General features: G+C 36.8%; 1 protein-coding gene across 1 annotated transcript in view; it reads right to left on the reverse strand.

Moving 5' to 3' along the window:
- Nucleotides 1–24,264, reverse strand: part of RYR2 (ryanodine receptor 2) — a 535,211-nt gene that overhangs the window by 468,005 nt on the left and 42,942 nt on the right. The window contains exon 3 of the mRNA XM_068548931.1: nt 14,638–14,746. Coding sequence (XP_068405032.1) covers nt 14,638–14,746 — 109 coding nt within the window. The remainder of the gene's footprint in view (nt 1–14,637; nt 14,747–24,264) is intronic.

The raw sequence follows: 24,264 nt of genomic DNA on the forward strand, positions 1-24,264 counted from the left end.
CCTTCTTGGACATAAGCATAGAAGGATAGGGTAAACTTTTGAATGGCTCAGAATTCTAAGTTGAGGAATTAGTGTGGTAAGAATATGAGTAATGTACCTGGGGAAAATAGAGCATGTTCAGGGAGTGAGTCCAATTTGGATAGAGAATGGACAGAATGAAAAGCTAACTAAAGCTAGACATAAAGGAAAACTAAAGCTTAAGTTCCTTCATGAAAACTGATTGTTCACTTAGCAACAATTAAATTAGGAACAATCTGCTCAGGGAACAGTTGTTCAACAGTTCAACCTAGAAAGAAGCCATAATCAAAACAGTCCTTGAGAAAACACCATGAGGGTGATCTAATTATTGGCTGAATCCCCTGGTGCACAGATTTCGTCTTAAGCAATTCTTGAATAGTTTTCAAAGGAACCAAAAACTCCTTATGGTGAAACTAACTACAAATTTACTGAATTTAAATAACTATGTAGCATTCACCTCAAATCCATTTTGGAAGTATAGAGACTATATCTCATGATTAAATACATGATATAATCCATTTTCCTACTCATAACTGTTAAACACACCAATACCATTAGAAAGAAAACAAAACAAAGTCTCCAGGTCGTGGGTGTGTAAAGATAATCTCAGTTTTTATCTTTGCCCCTGGAATCTCGTTTTTAATCCTTCACTTCTCCCCCAAATTTATAGTTTATATTATAATGCACAGATTCCACTTAAGTCCTGTCCTGGAAGAAACACCCCTATCTCCTCAGGCTCTCCCTCACCATTTCTTCTACACAGAGCTTGGAACATAAGTTACTCATGGTACATCTGTAGAGTGAACAAATGCAAGTAACTCCAGCTTATGAAGTATTAAATTTTGCTGGCCTAACGTTGCTTCGTTTGTTGTCTCTGCTGTGATTTATCTATCACTTCTCTCTCTCTCTGGTCTGCACTGTCTACTCTCATTGGGACACTTTTCTCTCATGTCAGATCACGCAACCATTTCAATAGGTTCTTCTTATCTCACACCAGGCTCACTGTCTCCAGAACTATGGAAATCAGTGCGCTACAATATGGAGCCCATTCTGTGTGCCCTGGGTGTGCTGCTCTCTGTACTACTCTGTCAATGGCCTAAGGACAGTTCTAAGGTTTCCTGTTCCAGTAAAGAACTCGACCACAGCTCTGTTGGGGTCTTAGAGCTAACGGCATCAGCATTATCTCAGAAGTCAGAGAAGTCACATCTGGTCATACCTCCAGTACTGACCTCACGCTGTCAGAATGTTCCATCTGGTCTCGAAGTTATACAGATCCCACCGGACGCTGTCTTTCTCTCACAGCTCTGAGATTAGTTGCAAAGAAGTATAGATTCTGAGAGTGTGTGGCTACAAGTCAAAAGAGTGGCTTGGATTCCTTTTAAGTCCTCAAATCTCAAAGTATATGAAAGATTTTGTATGTGTAGAAATTACCTGTATTTTTTCTGGGGAACACGTCTGAAACTTTTATATGATTCGCCAAGGTACCATGACTGGGGATGGCCATTTAGTTTCTCACCCAGACTGGGGCACTACGGACAGTGAAAGGGGGATAATAGGAATTAAGCTGTGACAGGTGTTAACCTGAACTGTGCCAGACAAACAAGGATGCATGGTTATCTAACCCCAAAAGGTTATTTTCTCATTTTCCCTTCTGAATATGTTTCTTTTCTCTCGCAATAGAGAAGGGAAAGGTGAAAAATAGCTGCACTGAACAGTCAATGTTCTACTTAGGTTCAAAACTGTCACCATAGTAGTAGACACAGAATTTGGGGCACTTTTCAGCCCCTTAATTTTTGGTTTATATATTCTATTTTGCAATCCCTCAAGTCAGCAAATATTTCCTCATTATCTAGTTCATCTCATGCTTTGTCCTAGGTGTTACTGGTAAAGCCAGTGAACACAACAGATCAAAAACTTTGCACTCATGGGATTTACACTCTAATGGGGATAGACAGCTTATTTAAAAATAAAAATAAAAACAGAAATATATAGTATGTCAGAAGGAAAGAAATGCTTTGGAGACAACTCAAGCAAGGTAAGAAACAGTGCTAGTGGGCTTCCCTGGTGGCGCAGCGGTTGAGAATCTGCCTGCCAATGCAGGGGACACGGGCTCGAGCCCTGGTCTGGGAAGATCCCACATGCCGTGGAGCAACTGGGCCCGTGAGCCACAACTACTGAGCCTGCGCGTCTGGAGCCTGTGCTCCGCAACAAGAGAGGCCGCGATAGTGAGAGGCCCACGCACCGCGATGAAGAGTGGCCCCCGCTTGCCACAACTAGAGAAAGCCCCCGCACAGAAACAAAGACCCAACACAGCCATAAATTAAAAAAAACAAAACAAAAAACTCAAGGGGCATCCAATCATGGGGCCTCTCACAATACTGTGAGATTTATCACCAGGAACTCAACGAGGGTCCACAGTGAATATCAGAGAAAAATCCCCTTGTGATTTAAAAAAAAAAAAAAGAAACAGTGCTAGTGAGGGGGTCGAGGAAGTAAGGGGAAGTGGTATTTGATAAAAAGTAGTGAAAGAGGATGTATTCTGTCAAATTAGACTAGACTGTTTTAAGAAAATACAGTTTACTTTAAGAGAATAAAAATTAGAGGCTGTTTGGCTCAATAGGTTACGAATATCTTTAAATCACTGGTAAATTCAGGAACAATCTAGCACATAAATTTACTATCTGATTCACTTGTTATCAAATATTTACACGTGAAAAATATTTTTTATTTTAAATATCAAAAAATCTGAGGAAGATGTTCAAATTGAATGATACTAATAGAATAGAATAATCTATACATTCAAGAGTCATAATCTAAAACAGTGCATAATGCTGGCACGGTGATTAAATTACATGTTGATTAAATTGACCTCCTTATTGAGTTTGGTGCTGGTGTCTCTGGAAGCCACATCATTCAAATACACAGCAGTATGTAGTATACTTAGCTTCAGAGTAGGAAGTAGTCTTTCTGGACAGAAAGACAGTAAAACAGAAAACGTCTACAAATAGAGGATGCATATCTCAACCATAGACAAATGTCCACATTCACATAAGTGGTAGATAAATAGTTGTTGCTCAGTGAATATTTTTAGCTATATGCCCTTTAGGAGATAATAATCCCATTCACCTTCTAAATCACTGCACCAGTTTCACAGATGAAAGACAGGTACATGATTATGTACACAGGCTTTAGACAAGATGCTGGCTAACGAACACACCCAGTCAGTAAATGTGTTAATTTATTAGCTTTAGAGCCCCGTTCCCAAAAAGCAGTATTTATGCTTTACTAGGGATGTTCGTGAACAGCAAGGCAAATAGAACCCAGCCTCTTCAACTAAAATGTTAAGTTATTAGTAGTTAATTGGGAATTTCAGTTTCAACATAAATAGCTAGTAACATCATCTTGCCTACAATATAAACAGACTAATCCATTAAACTTTTCACTGTTTTTACCTGTAGAGGACCTCAGCCATTTATGATAGGATGTGTGCCTTCATATAGGGGAGGTAGTGATGGGAAAGTACTTAAGAGCTCCCTCCTCTGTACTCTCACTGGACTGTTTACTATCAAAAGCACACTTCACCCACATTCAATGGTGTATCTACCTTTTCTTTTCACTATTAGATCACTAAATTCCCCAAGAGCAAGGATGCCTTCTTATTTATCCCTGTATCACCAGCCCAGAATTCACAATAGCAACTCAACACACTTTCGTGGAATGAATACTGCATGAATCAGTTGGGTGGAGAAGAGACATGGGTTTTCCATTTCCCAGCTTCAGAGACCACTGAGCATAGACTTTGATTTCTATTCCTAGGTAAGGATTTAACTTGCTAGATCTAGTTTGGCTTAAGAACCTGGAGGATCTCAAATCTAAATAAATACTTCCAAATAAGGCTTAAGGGTACCAACTCCACGTCTGCTATATATCGTAACAAAGAACATTAGGAATCGTCCAACGTTCATTTGCATGTATAACCCTCCTCTTTCTCCCAAAAAAATCCAGTTTTGTAGAGGTATCCTTTCTTCCCTCCCTCCCCATGCTCTGAGCCAGTTGTGTTGGCCACATTTCCCCTTGCTGGTTAATAATCTGGGCAATGAGTATGTGACAGTGGGCATAGGGGAAGTCTACCAGGAGGTTTCTGGGAAAATCTCCTTACTCTTATAAACAAAAGCAAAGAAAGTCAGCTGCTTTGTGTGCCCAGAGATGATGCTGAATTTGGATATCATCACTGATATGATGATACAGCCCTGTTGTAATCATGAGGGAAACTAGCCTAAGAACCAAACAAACAGAGAGAACAGAGTCAAGAGAATTATAGAAAATCTGAGCCAGAGCCCTGCTCAATTAAACCTGGATTCTCTTCCTTTGGACTTTTTATGTCCTTATTTTTTTTAACCATATATGATTAAGTTGTAGAAGATGATACAATAGTCTGTAATATGATTCTGTTTATGGAAAAATATTTTTTATACATGATGTTCTAGATGGATATAAGCCAATCTTAGCTGTGGTTATCTTCAGGGGAAAAAAAGGATTATGAAGAAGGTACTTTCATTTTATACTCTATTACTGTTATGAAAATAGAAGATTGATATGGTTCTGGAATTTAAACTTCAAGGGAAATTTAAGTGTATTTTTATATTGCATGCATGATAGGCCCTAACTACTTTTTCCCAGTTTCATTGAGATATAATTGACATATATCATGGTGTAAGTTTAGGGTGTACGGCATAATGATTTGACTTACATATATTGTGAAATGATTACCACAATAACTTTAGTTAGAATCCGTCCTCTCACGTAGATAAAATAAAAAGAGAAAGCAAAAAAGGGGAAAAAGGGCTTCCCTAGTGGCGCAATGGTTAAGGATCTGCCTGCCAATGCAGGGGACACAGGTTCAAGCCCTGGACCGGGAAGATCCCACATGCTGTGGAGCAACTAAGCCCATGAGCCACAACTACTGAGCCTGCACACCTAGAGCCCGTGCTCCGCAACAAGAGAAGCCATGACAATGAGAAGTCCGCGCACTGCAACGAAGAGTAGCCCCCGCTCGCCGCAACTAGAGAAAGCCCACGCACAGCAACGAAGACCCAACACAGCCAAAAATAAAAACAAATACATTAATTAATTTTTAAAAAGGGGAAAAAAACATTTTTTCTTTGTGATGAGAACTCTTAGGATCTACTCTCTTTACAATTTTCCTGTATATCATACAGCATTGCTAACTATAGTCATCATACTGTACATTATATCCGTAGTACTTATTTAGCTTACAACTGGAAGTCTGTACCTTCTGACTGCTTTCCCTCCAATTCCTCCTCCCTCTACCTCTGGTAACCACAAATCTGATCTCTTTTTCTATGAGTTTGTTTTTGTTCTTGTTGTTGTTGTTTTAGATTCCACAAATAAGATCATACGGTATTTGTCTTTCTCTGTCTTACTTCACCTAACATTATATGCTCAAGGTCCATCCATGTTGTCACAAATGTCAGGATTTCCTCATTTTTAATGGCTGAATAATATTCCACTATACAGATATTCCACAATTTCTTTATCCATTCATCCATCAATGGACACTTAGGCAGTTTTCGTGTCTTGGCTATCATAATTCTGCTATGAACATGGGAGGTGCAGATATCTTTTCAAGTTAGTGTTTTCATTTCCTTTGGATATACCCCCAGAAGTGAAATTGCTGGATCATGCGGTAGTTCTGTATTTAATTTTTGAGGATCCCCCATACTGTTTCCCGTAGTAGCTGTACCAGTTTACAATCCCACCAACAGTGCACAAGGATTCCCTTTCCTCCACAACCTCGCCAGTATTTGTTATCTTTTGTCTTTTTGGTGATGGTCATTACAGGTATGAGGTGATATTTCACTGTGGTTTTGCCTTGCATTTCCCTAATGACTAGTGATGCTGAGCATCTTTTCATGTACCTGTTGGCCTTTCATACATCTTCTTTGGACAAATGTCTATTCAGGTCTTTTGTCCATTTTTAATTTGATTATTTGGTTTTTGCTACTGAGTTGCATGAGCTCTTAATATATTTTGGATATTAACTCCTTATCACATAATATGGTTTGCAAATATTTTTCCCATCCCATAGGTTGTCTTTTCACTTTGTTGTTTCTATTGCTGTGCAGAAGCTTTTTAGTTTGTTGTAGTCCCACCTGTTTTTATTTTGTTGCTTGTGCTTTATGTGTCTCTAATGACTTTTAACATTATCAATATATAAGATTTATTGATTCCTTACTACAGTCTAGGCAGGCATCTTGCTGACACAAAAACAAAAACTGTGAGTGTGGTATTATTTTTCTTTATTAAAAAGTAGCCCCATTCAGTCTTTAGCTCTGGTCTCTTCAGAGGCAGATATCTACTGCCCCGAGAGTACTGAAAAGTGTAATCACAATTTTATATCCTAATTGTTTGATTCTGTATTTCAATGGAGACTTAGACTGTGTAGAGCAGTAACATATTTGAAAATGGATGAACAATATCAAGTGTTTAAGTAAAGTTCAATTTTTTCCCCAGTGAATCATTAGCCCAGCCATCTGAGAAACCTATTTTTAATAATGTACAGAATACAATCTATATTATATGATCCACAGCAAGGTTTGCCAACCCTTCCTTTTTCCTCCACACTACCCCAATTCACTTTAATGAAGAGAAAGCAAATGGAAAAAAATCAGGATGAAAATAAAACTCAACCAGGGTGGATGCAACATTAACTCTTAATTTTTGATCCTTGGCCTATCCTCCCAAGAGCATGAACAAATAAGTCTTTTAGATGTAGTGAACATGAACCAAAATACCAGAAGAATAAGAATATAAAAGAATATTAAATATATTTAAATATAAGTATAAAAGAAATATTGAGCACCACTCTTGGAGTAACCAATAAATACCGAAAACTCCTTAGATAATAAAGTCTTTTCAATGTAAAATATGCGTGAATCTATGGATTAGTATGTATATATAAGATAGGCTGAAAATAATATTGATTGGTTTGCAGGAAAACCAGGCTCCTGTCAAACCAAAGTACACTTTTCAGTCCTTATTCAACTAGATTTCTCTGATTTTCAACTGATGTTGTCAACAACATCTTACTGAAAACTCTACACTTCCATGATGTAGTAGGCCAAATAGTGGCACCCCAAAACCATCCACATCCTATTCCACAGAGCCTGTGAATATGTAACATGATAGTATGTTGCTGGCTTTGAAGATGGAGCATGGGCCACCAGCCAAAAATATAAGCTAGAAAAGGCAAGGAAATAGATTCCTCCCTAGAGCCACCAGAATTAATGCAGTCCTGCCAAAACTTTGATTTTAGCCCATTGAAACTAAGTTTTAGAATTCTCACCTCAAGAACTTTAAGATAATAAGTTCATGGTGTTTTAAGCCATCAGGCTTGGAGTCATTTGTTACAGCAGCCATAGAAACTAATACACATGGCTTCTGTAACTATTTTCTCCTAATTTTCCTCTTATCTCCCAGATTGTATCTTCCCAGAGCCTTCCATGGGGTCCTCCTCCTCTTCTTCCCACTGCTTTAGTAGTGACATCCCCTTAGGCTCTCCCACTGCTCTCCTCTTATTACATGGATACTCCATAGTAAAGAGCTTAAAAGCATAGACTTCAGAGCCCAATGGAGATAAATTCATACCCTACTTCTACCACTTACTAGCTATGTGAACTTTTCAGATACTGTAATTTTCAGGTCTAGAAATTCCATTTTGTTTCTTTGAATAATTTTTATACGTTGAGTTTTTTTAATCTTTTTGTTCACAGTAAACATATTTTCCTTGATTTCATTGAACACAGCCATAATAGCTGCTTTAAATCCTTGTCTGGTAAGATCATCTCCAGGTTGTTCTTGGTAGTCGTCTCTCTTGAGATTGGGTCACATTTGCATGTTTCTATACATTTTAAACAATTGTGAATTGTATCCTGTCCTTTTATATTGTTGAGATTCTGGATTCTGCTATATACCACTGAAGAACGTTGATTATATTCGCTTTAACAGGCAATTAACTTGGTGGGACTCAAATCACAAACTGCAAAATGCTTGGTGGCAGTGCAAACCTCAGTGCAGTGTTGCCCTTAGCAGTGGTAACTGAATTCACACCTGCCCCCCATACACGTGGCTAAGCATCAGCCAGAGACTTGAGCACAGTGTATGCACAGAATTTGGGGCTCCCTCTCTCTGGATTTCTCTTTTCCAGGATCACTCCTTGACTTTCTGTCTTCCGAGAGACTGTGCATGTTCTTTTAGAGTTTTCACTACCACACAGCACTGACTTCTGTCAGCCTCCAGGCTAAAAGCCTTAAAAAATGTAAAAGTCACTGGCACCAATTCCACTTTCCAAGTCTGACTCCTCTCCAGAATACGTCTGCTTTTGGTCAACTCTCTGGAGCCTTGAGGTAACTGGGGGTTTTATTGCTGTTTGTTTGTTTTGCTTTTAGTATTTGGACCAAATATGTTTTTTAATACTTGGGCCAAATATGATTTTAATATTTGGACCAAATATTTGGTCTGGAGCAAACATTTGCATTCCCAAAGCAAACACGATAATAAGATAACAGCATAGCTATAGTGCTTCCTGTGTGCCATGCATGTTCTATACACATTAGTTATATGGACTTATTAGATTCTCACAACAGCACTATGAAGGGGACACTATTTTTTCCCCCACTTTATAGATGAGAAAACTGAGGTACAGAAACATTAAGCAGCTTTCCTAAGATTACCAAGAATTTAACTCAAGGAGTTTGCTCTAGAATCTGTATGCTTAACCCCCATGGAATATAGCACACAACTTCTTGAACTTCAACTTCTACTCTTGCATTTATATAAAATGATCTTAAATGCAATTACTTGCCTGAAATTGATACTTCAATGTTTGATAAATGTATTTTTAAAAAACTCATCTATGGTGCTTCAATGTTTAAAAAATGTATTAAAAATAAAAAACACCTCATTTACCAGTAAATTTAGCTGGTTACTTCTTGATGCATTTTTGAATACTCTCAGAGTACATGCTTTAAAAAAGCAGAGGTTTTATTAGAAGAATGGTACAACTGTATAATAATACTCCATATTCTATAACTTCATTTTTCATAAAAACTGAACATGTCTGAGTCTGATGTACCTCTCTATTAATAATTAAGTCACAGTGGTATTTTGTAATTACAAGACAGTATATAATTTAGAAATATGAAACACTCTTAGGAGTTCATATAAAATAATAAACCATTTCAGTAAACTGAAACATAAAGATATTAGGAATATCTCTGGACATATTATGCATAGTCCTCCTGGCAAGTACTAGTTTCTAATAGAATTCTAAAGAATAGTCTAATGAGACCAAGTTGTTCCTTGGAGAAAAATTTTAAGTGATTTTTATATTAATAGTTTTAATATTATTTCTACTTGTCTTAGAAATGATGTAGCAAGTCCAAAGAACACTGAAAAGAATGCCAAGTTTCACAAACTCAGTCCCTTCCTTGTGCTAACACTATATCTACACTTCCATGATAACACACATCATACTGCACTATAACTTTCCTTCTATTCTTGCATTAGACTGTGAATCCATTGATGACAAAAATCACCTATTATTCATCTTTCTATCCACAGAGCCGTATAAAGTATATCTTATAAATGTTCAAAGTTTGCATTAAATAAATGATTACAACTGACTGACATTCATAATAAGTAACATTTATAATATTACATTGTAAATTTTATAGATATTTAAAGCATCAGTTGTAATTGAAATTATAGAAAACTACCAATTACCTATAATAATGAGGAAAATATATGACGTAAAGTGAATGAATGACACCAATCAGAATTACCAAAATTACAAATTTCCTCCAAAAAGCAGGATATAAGGGGCAAATATTGGTTTAATTTTACTTTTTGTTTCTTGGTTCAAGCTGCTAATTGTCTAACAACAAGGCACCGATAGTCAAGTGGTTACAAGCCAAAGTCAAAAGGGACAGGGTTCTACAATTCTCCCAGAAACAGCTAAACCAAAAGACAGAAAGGACAGTCAAGGTTATCTTTGTATATACTCTCCTAAATAGTAATACGAATAATAAGCCACTTAATATACTCATGGTGTTAAACAAGAGCAATGCCTGTCAACAAACGATAACTATTAAAAATAGTGTTTGAAAAAGTAAGAATTATCAATAAATTTCACAGACTGTAAAACCAAAGCTCCTTCCACTATACTGTGTCACTTTTCACTTCATATCTGTGCTTCTATGAAATGGAATCCTTAAATTAAACTCGGCATCACAAAAATAAAATTTAAGGGAGAAAGTGTTCATCAAAAATGTTTCTATTTTACGTTTGGTAGTGTATATATGTTTATGCCACTCTCTCACTTTGTCACAGCTTACCCTTCCCCCTCCCCGTATCCTCAAGTCCATTCTCTAGTAGGTCTGTGTCTTTATTCCCATGGGAAGCAGCCGCATAGCACAGGGAGATCAGCTTGGTGCTTTGTGACCACCTAGAGGGGTGGGATAGGGAGGGTGGGAGGGAGGGAGACGCAAGAGGGAAGAGATATGGGGACATATGTATATGTATAACTGATTCACTTTGTTATAAAGCAGAAACTAACACACCATTGTAAAGCAATTATACTCCAATAAAGATGTTAAAAAATAAATAAATTTTAAAAATAAATTTTTAAAAAAATGTTTCTGAATTAAGGTATAATGAAACAAATACGCAAAAGCATAGGATCACCTAAATGATTAAACTTTATTAACTAGAACGCACACAGAAATAAGCAAATACTATCACTGACTATATTTTAACCTAATTGTGCCATCACTGAACTGGCATGACTACGTCTCAGAACCAATTGGCTGGGATATTGGAGGAGGGAGAAGGGGGACTCTGGACCAGGCAAGGTCACAGAGAAGGAAACTGCAAGGCCAGGGAAAAGGAAGTCAGGGATCGTAGCAGTCCAACCATTTCTTACAGGTATGAGAAAAAGAATAAATAAAACAATAAAAATAGCCACTGTTAAATGTATGCTGAATATTCCACATACCTCATCATTTAATAATCACTAAACATGATGATAAAGACTGACCTTCTCCAAAGCCACACAGTGAACATGTGGCACAGCTCGTATTCTTAAAACTGTTCACAAATCCTACAAAACCCTGCTTAGGCCTATGCTATATCACCGGGTACGGCAAAAAAAAATCTGAAGAATGAGAGGAGATAGAACTGGATTCAGAAGCAGACAAGTTATCCAGAACCACATAAAACCCAGAGGGAGAAGAGAAAAATTAACACAAGCAAGGATGTGCATGTACAGAAGCTCAGGCAAAATTCGGCCAAAGGGATGGGCAATGCTCCCGCAGTCATTTTTTCCTTGTTTTATGTGCATTGTCTCCACCCGCAGGATTTTAAAGGCTCTGTGAGCAGCCATTCAGATAAAGCTAAACAGGTCTTGGCCTATTTATGACTGATACGCTTTGATTAAGAATAAAAGCTAAATGATGTTTAGTGGAATTATATACATCAGACCTAGATCTGTCTTACCTGTTTAATAAAAAAAAAGTGTGATATTTTTAAAAATCCCTCCTGATAAAACCTTTCAGAATGCTTCTTGTGCCACTTATATGTTAGTTATTTTACTAATAGCCACAATAAGCAACTCTGTGGAATCAAAACTTCATAAATTAGGTAATATTTTTTCTGTTTCATTTTATGCATCTCCTTTTGTTATCGGTAAACTTCATGATTTGTTTTGGCACAAATGATGTCGGGAATTTCCTGCTAGATTTCCTGCAGCTTTAATAAAACCATGCATTTGTCCTGTGGGACCCAAGAATACAAGCAAAATGGTACTTAACCACAAGAAGAAAAGTCATGGTTCTAGATGAGAAATTTTTTTTCCTTATCATCATCAAGTGTGTTTGTATTGCTACCACGCCTATGACAGCATTTTGGACATTAAATAGTATCAGTATTAAGTGTACTGAATTACACAAAGAATTTAAGAAGAATTATTTTTTTAAAAAAAGAACAAGGCTTCTTAGAGAAAGTTGATCACAAGAGAGTGGGAGAATCAGGTAATACACAGGTTCTTTTTGATACGCTGTTAATTGGTAGGGAAAGAAATGATTTCAAGAAAATTAGCATCACCTTCCTGACACACTTCATCCCAGTCAAAGTGGATCTTTCTTTAAGCAAATCTACTGCATATAATTTATTGTTAGAGATGACAATTTGCTTGACCAAATATTGACATTTGCCACAGATTCCCATAATGAATTCAAAGGAGACAAATGAGGCGCTCGTAAAGAGGATGTGGATACCTATGGAGTCCAAAGACTGACTCCTACAAGTGCCAACAGCATTCACTGATCCCATGTAATCAGACGTGCTCTAAGGCCGGTTTGCACTATTATGATGAAGATGGTTGTTACAGTGGAAAACTAGCTCTCCTGGTAAATAAACCTCAGCCCCAACTCTGATCAGCCCACAACTCCTCCACGATACCCCCAAACTGCTCAGACCACCCCCCACATCTCCGCAGGACCTTGACTCAAGCATTTTGACTGAGGTCTGCTCTGAGTAATCGATGCCTGTGTCAAACTAGTTATGAAGTATTTTGAACACCACTGCCGGGTATAATCAAAACTCCTCTGCAGTCTAAGAATCCTTCTTTCCCCCAGATACAGTTTCCTCTGGAGCTATTTGACGGTGGTTTCTTCCTAAAAGTTACTAGCTTGAAAGTGAGATTTGGCTCAATGAAATATGTTCCTTTCCAGTAGCAGGTTTTTCTCAAGTTTTCTTTTCTAATTAATGTCTTATGGTAGCTACGCTGGTCTTTATAAATGGTATTCCACATATCATATAAATTACCACTTTATCTCTGATAGAAACTTTCTAGACGGAGTACAACTCAAAATAAAATTCAGCTAAATAAATATACGGGGGGGGGGGGCAGAAATTCTAATAAGTATCTTCAAAACATAAGTCCAAAAATAGTATTTTCAACACTTCCTATACACACAGAAAATTGAGAGCTTGCCTAATCCAACGCCATGATTCTAGGGAGGTTAAGACATCTTCTCAAAAGTTTAAATTTAGAAAAAGCAGCTTAGCAATATCAAAATTAAATTTATGGGAATTTAATCATAAGTTGGTATCTACAAAGATAAGTGAAATGACAATACACACTTTTCTAGATGCTCATGCAAAAGAAAACGGATTTTCCTTTGTAAAGACAGATTTGAATTTCAAAGTTGATATGTGATGTTTAAAAATCAGGAGGGGTTATTCCAGGTAGAAAGAAAACTAGTTAAACTGAGAAATGTTTTATTCCTCTTTGATTCAAGCATAATCCAAAAGCACTGCATTAAAAAACAGAAAAAACATTTTTTTAACCTTATATAGTTTTAATACCTTAATTTCAAACTGTTGTAACCAAAAATGAACTTGAAAAATTAAAATACGCATAACATATTTGGATCTTTTTAAAAATAAGCTGTTAGTCTAATATCAAATAAAGATCACTAAAGTTTCTCCTCCATACTCACAAACGTACTTTTCTCCTCCATACATACATACATATATGTCATATAGTATTAAAATTTTAAATTAATTTAAAATTAATGTACAAACCAATTAAAGTCCTAAGCTGCATGACACTAAAATTTAAAAAACTACAAGGCTAATGAAAATACATTACATCAGAATTGATCACTCATTTTCTGTTAAACCATATATTATCATTTTTTAATCTCTTTACTTATCCAAACCGGAGCAATGATTAACAACAAAAGCAGCAACACATGGACCAATAATGGCAAATAAAAATGTTCAGTTTTATTCCTGGAAATAGTATAGCTTATTAAACCATACGCTGCAGTAATTATAGCAACAAGCAAACAAATAAACAGGAAACAAAAATTTGACCATTCATGCTCCTGCTCAATTCTAAAATTTAATGAATTGGCTAAGAATGGGTAGCAGCCCAGAAATCACTCACAGCATAGAATGGAACATAATTTAAATTACCAAATAAGCGTTCGAAGAAAAATGTTTGCATTAGGGGACAGAATAAAAATTTCAATTTTCAGAAGAAAATGATTAGCTATTTGCAAAATTACAACTGAATAAAGCTGTAACACTATAATTTCGTTACTTCAAATATGTAAGAGTGTCATGAAATTTTACTTGCCATAAAGAAGCTTAGGACACAGTCACATGGTTAGAGGCATTTGAGAATGAAATAAAGATAAAATGACAGCCATGCAAAAAGCAATTAATTGAAAGAGTCAAAATAACAGCTCCAAAAACGTTAGAAACACAAACACTCAAGTAGAAGATTCTATTGTAACCACTGACATAAGCATGAGGTTCAAGGACACAGATCTCCCTGAGGATGGATTTTTTTAAGTTCTTTAAGACATCAACAGATCTGCTGGATGAAGCAGAAAGGCAAACTTAAGAAAATCACAACTAAAAGGCATTTACATATTTTAGTCAAAAGAAAATCTCCAAAACCTGTGAAAGAAATCATTCATATAGTAGCTGAGTTCATTAAAATACTGCAAGACAACATAAATTAAGTACTTGCCCCTTGTGACTTCTCCACAGTGTTAGCCAGCATCTCCTGCAGGGCCCGGACAGAGAGGGACTGTTCCAGCACAAAGGTGCAGATGGAGAGGTCTGGGGGGACATTCTGTGCAGAAAGAAGGAAAGCCGCCATCATCATCATCGTCGTCAACATCACCACCACCACCACCACCACCACCACCATCATCATCAAGCATCCAGACCCAATTTACCTTATTATACTTCAGTTTTCTTTCACAGAAAGAAGAAAGAGTACTTGTCAATTCTCTAATATGAGCTCCCAAATCATCCAAATACATTGTCTATACCGCTCACACTTAATCCACATTTTAATTTATGGATAACTATAAGCTACCATTTATTAAGTGCCTACTCTGATTAGGCACTGCACTCGGAGCTTTATCAATAACTCCTGTGGTCATCCACGGTAAGGATTATTACTATTATTGTGTGGACAAGAATATAGAGAAGTTAGGTTACTTTTCCAAAGTCACAATTACTAAATTTTTCAAGCCGGGACTAAAAAGCCAGACTTCTCTGACTCTAGAGCATTCATTTCTAGTCTATCAAGTACTTCGCTGATAAAAAAATTAAAAGGACAGAAAAATACTTCACTCAAATTAACAGTGAAGTTAAGCAAACATAAAATTGATTGGTATAAAATATTGATTTACACAGGCTTGCCCTTATCCACAAAGACAACGATTAGCTTGTCTTACTCAAGTTGGGTATCATATCTGGCCTCTAACTTCGGATGCAATAATTTGACTTCTATTCGGTGTCTGTGTATTGCTTTATTTTCTCACTCATTCCTTTTCCTTTCTATTTCCTTCCATCAACTTCCATTCCAATCCAGTAATAACCCCATAAATTCTGAAAATCCCAACAAGTAACTACTAAGGAGGTGAAGGAAACAGGATAAGAACTGACTGTCAAGTTAGAAAGAACTATCCCAATTAGGAACAAATGCATTATCGTGCATGCATGCTTTTACTTTAGATAAGCAGGACCCAGGAGGCAATCCAGCTGGGTATGGGAAGATGTTCAAAGGAGCATTTTCACAACAGAAGAACATTATAAATACATTAAACACAAAACACAAGCGAGAATATGTCTTCTTAAAAAGAACATTAGGAGGATAAATTGATAACCTGATGCAATGCATCAGAATTACAATGTACAGTGTTTAAGTATTTACTAAATTGAGCCACTATCAATAAAAAGATCCTCATCAGCAGAGAATGATGCTTTATGGTTTCTAGGAAAGATTAGGTACCAGGGTTCTAAAATTAAAGTTAAAGATTATTTTATGGATAAAAGAAGCATATAATCACTAGTTACTCATACCCCACAAACCTTCCTGGCACCCATGTTTTGTTTTGCTTTGTTTTATTTTTTAATGAACTTTCGTTTTCTGAATTCCTCTATCCTCTTATCATGGGCTTCTGTGGCCCCCAGCCCAATTTCTTTCCATTACTCCTCAAACTATCTCAGCTAGTAGTCAAAGGAATCTCTGAAATCTGGGTGCAGCTACTACTTTTATACTCTGCGGTAATGCAAGAAAATTTCACACGTCGAGGTATGGGGAAGTCATTCTGGCTTATACATGATTTGGCTTGAACGTCATGCTAACTGGAATAGTTAGCAATGCATGCATTGGTCTGTCAAACATGCATTGTACATCTGCTTTGACCATTTTTTCAAAATGCATTTACCAGATTGTTTAGAATGTCCACTTTGAAGATAGGAAATGGGGGCATTCTATCCCTACAATGCCAATGCTAGTACTCCTTCAGAGATGAGGTCCCCTTCCCAGACAGCAAGGTCATGCTGAGTTGCTGTGTATGTGCTAATCTTTCTCTTTTGAAACCTTGAAGGGATGCACCCCTGTTTAATATTTGTCCTTTGTTCTCACAAGATATAAAACTGTGGTTCAGGCATTCAAAATGGAGCCAGATAGCCATTGTGGATGTGGTTTCAGACAAATTCCTGTACTACTGAGAACTTGAATTTTCTCAACTGTATCAGACCCAGGGACCTCATCAGCCATTCTCAAAACAAGATCTGTTCTCAAAACAAGATAAGATCTGTGCAGCTGCCAGCTGCACCCTTATAGTCTCAAGGTCTCCCCTTGTAGCTATTCAACCATTTCAGACCTCAACCGATCCTGGCTTAACAAGCGCCCTTACTTCTTGCCAGCTCCAATTATAATTGGCAAACCACTTATGTAACTTTGTGGATTTTGCCTATATAAGCCTCCCCCCATTTTGTAGTCTAGAAGAACACATTTCAAGTGTTTCTTGAATCTGTCTCCTGGGCTATAGTCCTCAGTCTGGCTCAAATAAAACTCTTTTCTATTCCGATTATAGAATGTTTATTGATTGTTTCCATTGACAGCAGTCAGCCAGACAAGGGCTTTCTTTCCAAAATCCTCAGATAAAAGATTGGAAGCTTGGAAAGGGACTCTCTTCTACTGTGAAATTCAGGATAAGCTCTTTTAAATTTAATATTCTCAGTTCTAACTATATTAATAACAATTCATCACACTAAGACAAATGCTGCTGGGAAAAAATTGATTGAGGTAAGTGTTTATTCCATTCATATCCAGTTAAACTGTGAGAGTTTGGAAGCTACACTTTGACAAATAGCACTGGTAGAGAACTATGTTAAGAAATGGTGTGCTGGTGAACCAATTCCTAAAAATAAAAAGCACTGACTTGCCCATTTCTGTAGTGTAAATACTCCAATGATGGCTGGTTTCAAAGTATAAAAGTTTACAAATCAGCTCACAAAACTGCTAAATATGTAACAATTAGCTCTCAGGAAACTCTAAGAGCCATTGCCAACACACCACTGAACTGATTTCAGACCAATATTCATGAATTGCTTTAGAATCAGTGTATTATAATAGTTAAGAGATTGGATTCTATAAACAGATCACCTAAGCAAGAATCCTGGCCTCACTACGTACGAGCTATTAACTTTTCTAATCTTTAGTTTCCTTCCCTGAAAAATGGGATAATAATTATGCCATCCTCATAGGGTTGCTGTGAAAAAATAAATGAGATAATCTAAGTAAAGAGCTTATCACAGTGTCAAGACCATAACAAGAACTCAAAATAAGCGAGCCATTGTCATTAGTTAGTTTTGCATATTGTCATTTCTCTCCATTTGTGGCATTTATGAAGCACCACTCATTTCTTAAAATTGGTTCTTAAATGGATTCTGTTTTAGAGAAATCTTGTTTGAAACGTCAAAGCATTAACTATGCACCTGTTCATAACATCTAAAATGTTCTAGTTATTTTCAAGAAAAGGCACTTTCTGGTAATATTGAAAAGTTTACATACTGGGTATATTTAAATTGTTTCCTACTTCACTTTAATCAAAGTGTTAAAGTACGAATCACTGGAATATCTTACATTTATTTTAAAGATCTTTGAAAACCACATGGCTCTGAAATGAATTAATCCTGCCAAACAAATTTCCTTTTTTCACAGAGCGACATACTTGTTACAGATAGTGGGGTTTAACAGGAATAAATGAACAGACAATCAGCAAAGACAAGTCTCTCTCAGAGACTCTACCCATCTTTTTTTTGGACCCATCTTTATTGCTCTCTCTTTGCCCCCTCCCCCATCAAAACACACATAAATGTAACAGAAAAGCTGAGCAGTTAAAAAAAGAAAAAAGTTTTACCCCTGTCAGTAAAACTTGAAACAATACAAATCAGAGCTTTGCACTGTTAGTTTCTTTTACTGCAAAGAAAAACGTCAGGTTGTTCTAGGCAACAGAATCATTACCAAAACTTGTTACTTTTTAAAAGTAACTACTTGTCACTTTTTAAAGTAAACTACGAAAAGTATTTCTTAATTTAGATGTATATTTCTTCAAATAACCCTGACATTTTTAGAGTTAAACCACACTGCAGCATTTATGTTAAGGCTTTGTTCCCATTTCCCCAAAATAAAGTTGTCAGTGGAAAACAAAGGGTCTCATTCATTAAAGACCAACTAAATGGCCCCTAACACCAGGCACAAGAGATAAAGTATAACAGTCTATATACAGCTGTAGTGGGAACTTCAATTCGCAAGCTTTTGCATGTTACCATCTTTTCCTTAGTCTTTTTCTTTACTCAAGTACTATTACTGAGAATTTTAATTTTTAGAACTTCAACTTGAAAGAACTTTACGTGCCCTTACAATGAGTGTGCTCCCAAACCATGAAATAAACCCTTATGTAATACATGTTTTACCTTACAGGTGCTTCAAAATAGACCACATCAGAACATGAAACAAAGAACTACTGCTCAGCCTGTACACCTACCTGCCTCTTAAACATTACACTTATTTTTCATACAAAATTAAACCAGAGAAAGTATATACTTCGGTCTGTCTAAATGTGTATCTAGGCTGCCCAGAGCCCAAAGCAGGCAGGCAGGAGGTTCACAATGCTTTTCATGTGGAGACAAGACCAATTTGGTAAGGCTAGGTGTGCTTTAGCAAAGGTAACAAACCTTAAGCAAGCAGCATGGCTGTGTGTCTTCTCTTCTTTTTAAAATACAAACTGGTCCCCGTTCTTCCCTGCCTGACAAACATTACCTAATCTTACAGGTAAAAAAATTCTCAAGAATAACCACAACGTAGCATCTGGCTTTGTTGGCACTGGAGAGTCTGTGTGAAATCAATTAGGTTTCCAACCGACGTATCCAGCGAACCATTTGGCATACACAGATGTATCTGCCTAACTCACTTACAAACCTATTGAAACATGTCATTGACTTAACTGAACTGCAAACAATAATTAGGGGCTATATAAGCTACAGCAGACCACCTCTCTTGTTATCACTGTGTAGAAATTGCATACTAACATACCACTCCATTTTAAGGTCTTGATGCCTTTGCTCATACTTTTCTCCCCCTCAGCGTGACATATCCATCTCCAAGTCTCCACCAGTGGAAAACTATTTCATATTTTTAAATCACACATAAATAAAATCACATATAAAAACATTTTCCTTGGTGAAAATTCAAACAATACTGAAAAATTTTTTAAATCCTCTCTTTCCAAATTTAATTATACATACTCTCCCTCCCAGGCATAACCACGTGGGAGCAGGATGAGCTTTCAGATGTACATCTTTCCAGGCCTTTTTTAATGCATTTGCATACATATGTATGCTCACATAGAAGTATATAGATTGGCTTTTCCCATTAACGGGCTCACTTTGTGTAAATTACATATTTTAATTTATTAATATGTATTGAAGATCATTTTCTGTTAATAGATCTCTATCTACTTCATTCTTCATGACAGCTAAAGGATCTAGACAAGCCATATGCCTCCTGAAGATTGGTTCAACTTTAATACTATGAAACATTGTTATTCAACTTGGACCCTCACTCTCCCATCCCACCACGACCAGTCTAAAACGATGACTTGCAAAAGAAAGTGCTCAATGTTTGAAGAGTTGACCTCAAACTACGATTTCACCTATTTCTGGAAAATTAAACAAATGAGCCTATAGGGACACAGTAGTAACAGCCCTAATGGTGGATCTTTACTTTTGTTTTTGTTTTCATAATCTTGAGTTTCTAATATGAAGACAAGTTAATTTACCTTTTTACACTGCGTTTCAGTTGTGCACCAAATAACCTTCAGAGTAACACAGAGATATCTCAAAATGTATTTTGAAAATTAATGAGGTATTAAATCTTGATAGTTTGACAGCATAAGCAAATGGGCAGGTCACTGTACCAAAGGACATGGGATTCCGAGTCAATGCATAACCAGCCAAGGGATCCCAGGTAAATCAGTCTGAGCTTCCCCATCCATTAATTGGCAATATACTTATCACACTTCAAAGAAGAGTTCTGAAGTCCAAATAAGAAAAGAAAAGCATTACAAACTAGAAAATCCCAACAAAATATAATTTTCTCTGCCTAATTAAAAAAAATCTATCTCACATTGAAAGCCAGAATCACAGAGATATAAATTAAGAGAAAAGCTTGTCTTCTACCAAGAAATGTGAAGACAGGATTCTTTGGAGCGGAACAGATGGTCTGAAGTTGATGCAGGTTTGTTTTTTCTCAGCCACTCATCTGCTGAGTGGCCTTTGGCAAGACACCATAGCCACTGAGGGTCAACGTATCCATGAGTTATGGAGATATCAAACTTCTCCAAAAAATAAAGTTGTTGTTGTTGTTGAAGTTGCCAACTGAAGACATGAAACAGGCAAAATCACATCTACCATACAAGGCACAATATCCTTTAAAATGTTTGTATGTCCTACAATTCCAATATAATTATGATGCTGTATCCCACTGACTTATATGAACTACTTTAGAAAAGAAATATCAAGCTGGATATAAGGAAAATCTTAGTTCACTTTTTCCTCTTTATATGTCTTCAAAATTCCAATCATAACATTTCCCCAGCCTGGAAATGTGGTTATTGTCAGACTTTCACACTTTCTGGGAGAGTTCATAGTTCTGGGTAGTTTTTCTTGTCATATTCTTTTTCTCTTCATCCCACTTTGCACCAAAGATTAACAGAACATTGTCTTAGAGAAGGAAATATGCATCCTGTGTCAATCACAGGATAAATTCTTTCTTCTTTCAGAGATCAGCTTTTTGAAAGACAAGTTAAATGTGATCGTAGCAGATGAAACGGATATGCCTGGGTTTCCCCACATCTCAAGCCTTCGAATCTCTTCAGAAAAGCTCAAGTCATTCCATGTGCCATTCTTAACAACATAGGTCCAAGTCAGGAAGGATCTGTTAGCACGTTAAACAAGTGGTAATTAGCAGTACATCACCACTACAAAGAGCCACAGCTCTGCCAGCTTAGCAGTTAATTATGAAAATCCCTAGTGAATTAATAGGGTTTCATATGATTTGCTCAGTGTTCATGTTTCTCCTTGGCATACATCTTCTGTAATACAATCTTCTGTAAACATCATATTAAGTAGATATGCCAGTCTACCTTATTTTTCTAATTATTTTAATATTCAGCTGACTCAAATGTGCCAATGCAAATCTGGAGGTATACTAGTTTGACATTCCACCCTGCATGACCTCTCTCCTTCTAATATCATAACAGGAATATGGTATTAGGTCAACTCTGTTCACACGTATCTTAACTGGGAGCCACTGCTGGTGAGAACACACATATTTGGTATTTTGAAAGCAAGACACTCAAAAGGAAACCAAAGGAAAGGCTTCTGCTATGAATTGAGCCTCAAGATGATATGCAGGTATGTTACAAATCACATGTGCTACTAATGATTCATTGGATGTAGCCTCCTGCTTTTGAACATTGCTAAGTCAAACCCATCTATCTGTCACAATCTCAATAAAAGCTTAACAAACCAACTCTCCACACTCTAGGTGATGGGCCACTTGCCTAATTTGCATGTAAAGCACATAATTTCTAGTCATATATCACAATGATGTTCCAGGAAGTTGGGCCCAAATTGAGAAATCTGCTGTTAAAAAAGCTATGGCACTTCACCACTAAATTCAGAGTTCAGAGCTGAGTAAACATCTGAATAAACGGATGAATAAACAAACCACAAAAAGAAATAAATCAGTGGAAATAGTGGAACCACTGCTATAGTTCAACTACCCACAAATTACTTTGGAGCAAAGTTTCACTCTACTTGAGTCTTTTTTTAAGTATTAGCAAAATAGGGACTTCCCTGGTGGTCCAGTGGTTAAGACTCTGCGCTCTCTATGCAGGGGGCCCAGGTTTGATCCCTGGTCTGGGGACTAGATCCCGCATGCTACAACTAAGAGCCTGCATGCTGCAACTAAAAGATCCCCACACGCAGGCAACAAAGATCCCGCATGCCACAGCTAAGACCCCGCGTGCTGCAGCTAAGACCCGGCGCAGCCAAATAAATAAATTTTTTTTAAAAAAGAATTAGCAAAATATATACATATTCATTACATATGTTGTAAGCAATTTGGCAGTGTCATGATATCGAGTACACAAAAATAGTTTTGGCAAAAATAATGTATGGCCCAAGTATTTGTCAGATATCAGAGTCTGTGACATCTCAGCCTTGCCTCCCTGCAAGATCCCAGTGAACCACAGACAGTGATCAAACTTGGTGGATCCCCCAGTGAAAATTTCCAGTGATCCATATAGTTGTCTTCGGGGAGTTCTGTGAAAAGGAGATTTAGGTAGAATCAATTCATAAGTTCGTTGCCTAAAAGTATTTGGGAAAAAAATAATTTTTACCGTAACCAGGTCAACCTAATCATCTGACATATGACCTCTGTCACGACATCCATACTGACTTGTCTCATAATCTGCTTAAAGAAAGGGAACAATTCACACAATCTTGTGGATATGGGCAATCAACAGGTTCTGACTCACCTAGAGCACTACGAAAAGTCAAAAGGAGGAGAAAAAAGTGAAAACGAGAATTATGGCTTCCACATCAAGTTATGCAGGCAAAGATGGTGTCTTCAAATTTAATTAACGATGTAACACAGTGCCGATTTATCCAGGCATAAACATACAACCATCTCGCTCTTTGTGGGTATCTCATTCCATGAAAGTGTGCTGGGTAATTTCATCTAAATTAATTTAAAATGTCAAGAGCTAAATTAATTACTCAGTATCAGTCTGAACAAATTAAGCTGGAATCAACTCAGTAATATCACTTGGAACCTCAAAACTGAAACTCCAAGCAGACTCAGATGGAGACAGTCAACACCGTGGAATTCTTACTAGGATTTTGCTCACATGGAATTTCTACAGAGTTTCAAGAATTAAGAAATAACTGTGTAGACACAATTATGTAAATAATAATGGCTACACGACTTTTGAATCATCCTCTGTGTGCTAGGTCTTAATTCTCACCACAACTCTATAAGAGAAGTATTATTATTATCCTCACTTTAGAAATGAGTAAATGGTGAGTGACAAAATTAAATGACTCGATCTAAACCAGAAACTATTAAGAGGCATATCTGCTTAGCCTAAAACCCATATATCCCTTGTCCCCCTCAAGGTAATATTAGCCTGATTATCAGCTGTTCTTTTTTTCTTTTTGTTTTCCTGTACATTTGTGGTAATAGTTTTATTATTGATAAATTAAACTTCAATGCGACAGTGTACATGCTCTAAAAGAATTCACACATAGAATCAGAGCCATGAATACCACAAACTCCGTGACTTTCGCTTGAGAGACATCTCATAAGTTCATAACCTGGTATGAGCCCCTCTGGCAATGTATTAGCAAAAGCAAAAGTGTAATAAGGCATTAAAATAGTGATCCTTCCTAGATGATGCCTTGTGGGTATATCTGGATATAGGGATCTTTCCCTTGTTGTCTGAAGAGATGAGTCATCATGTCAAAGGAAGATATGATATTTTCTGGTTGAAGAATCTTGACGAGAGAGGTATATAGTAGAATTCGAAAACTAAGTCAGGAGAGATACTTCAGGTATGTTATATAGAACTGAAACTAAAACTGTATCTGTGAGACTTAACCCTGAAATAATCTTAGGTGATCTGGACATACTCCAGAGTCCTATTAATCCACATAATCTATAAACATATAGCTTAAGGTAACAGAATACAAATACAGTTTGGGTGACCAAAAATTCCATCT

The sequence above is a fragment of the Eschrichtius robustus genome, chromosome 7 (assembly GCF_028021215.1).
Source record: "Eschrichtius robustus isolate mEscRob2 chromosome 7, mEscRob2.pri, whole genome shotgun sequence".
In the NCBI taxonomy this organism is placed as follows: Eukaryota; Metazoa; Chordata; class Mammalia; order Artiodactyla; family Eschrichtiidae; genus Eschrichtius; species Eschrichtius robustus.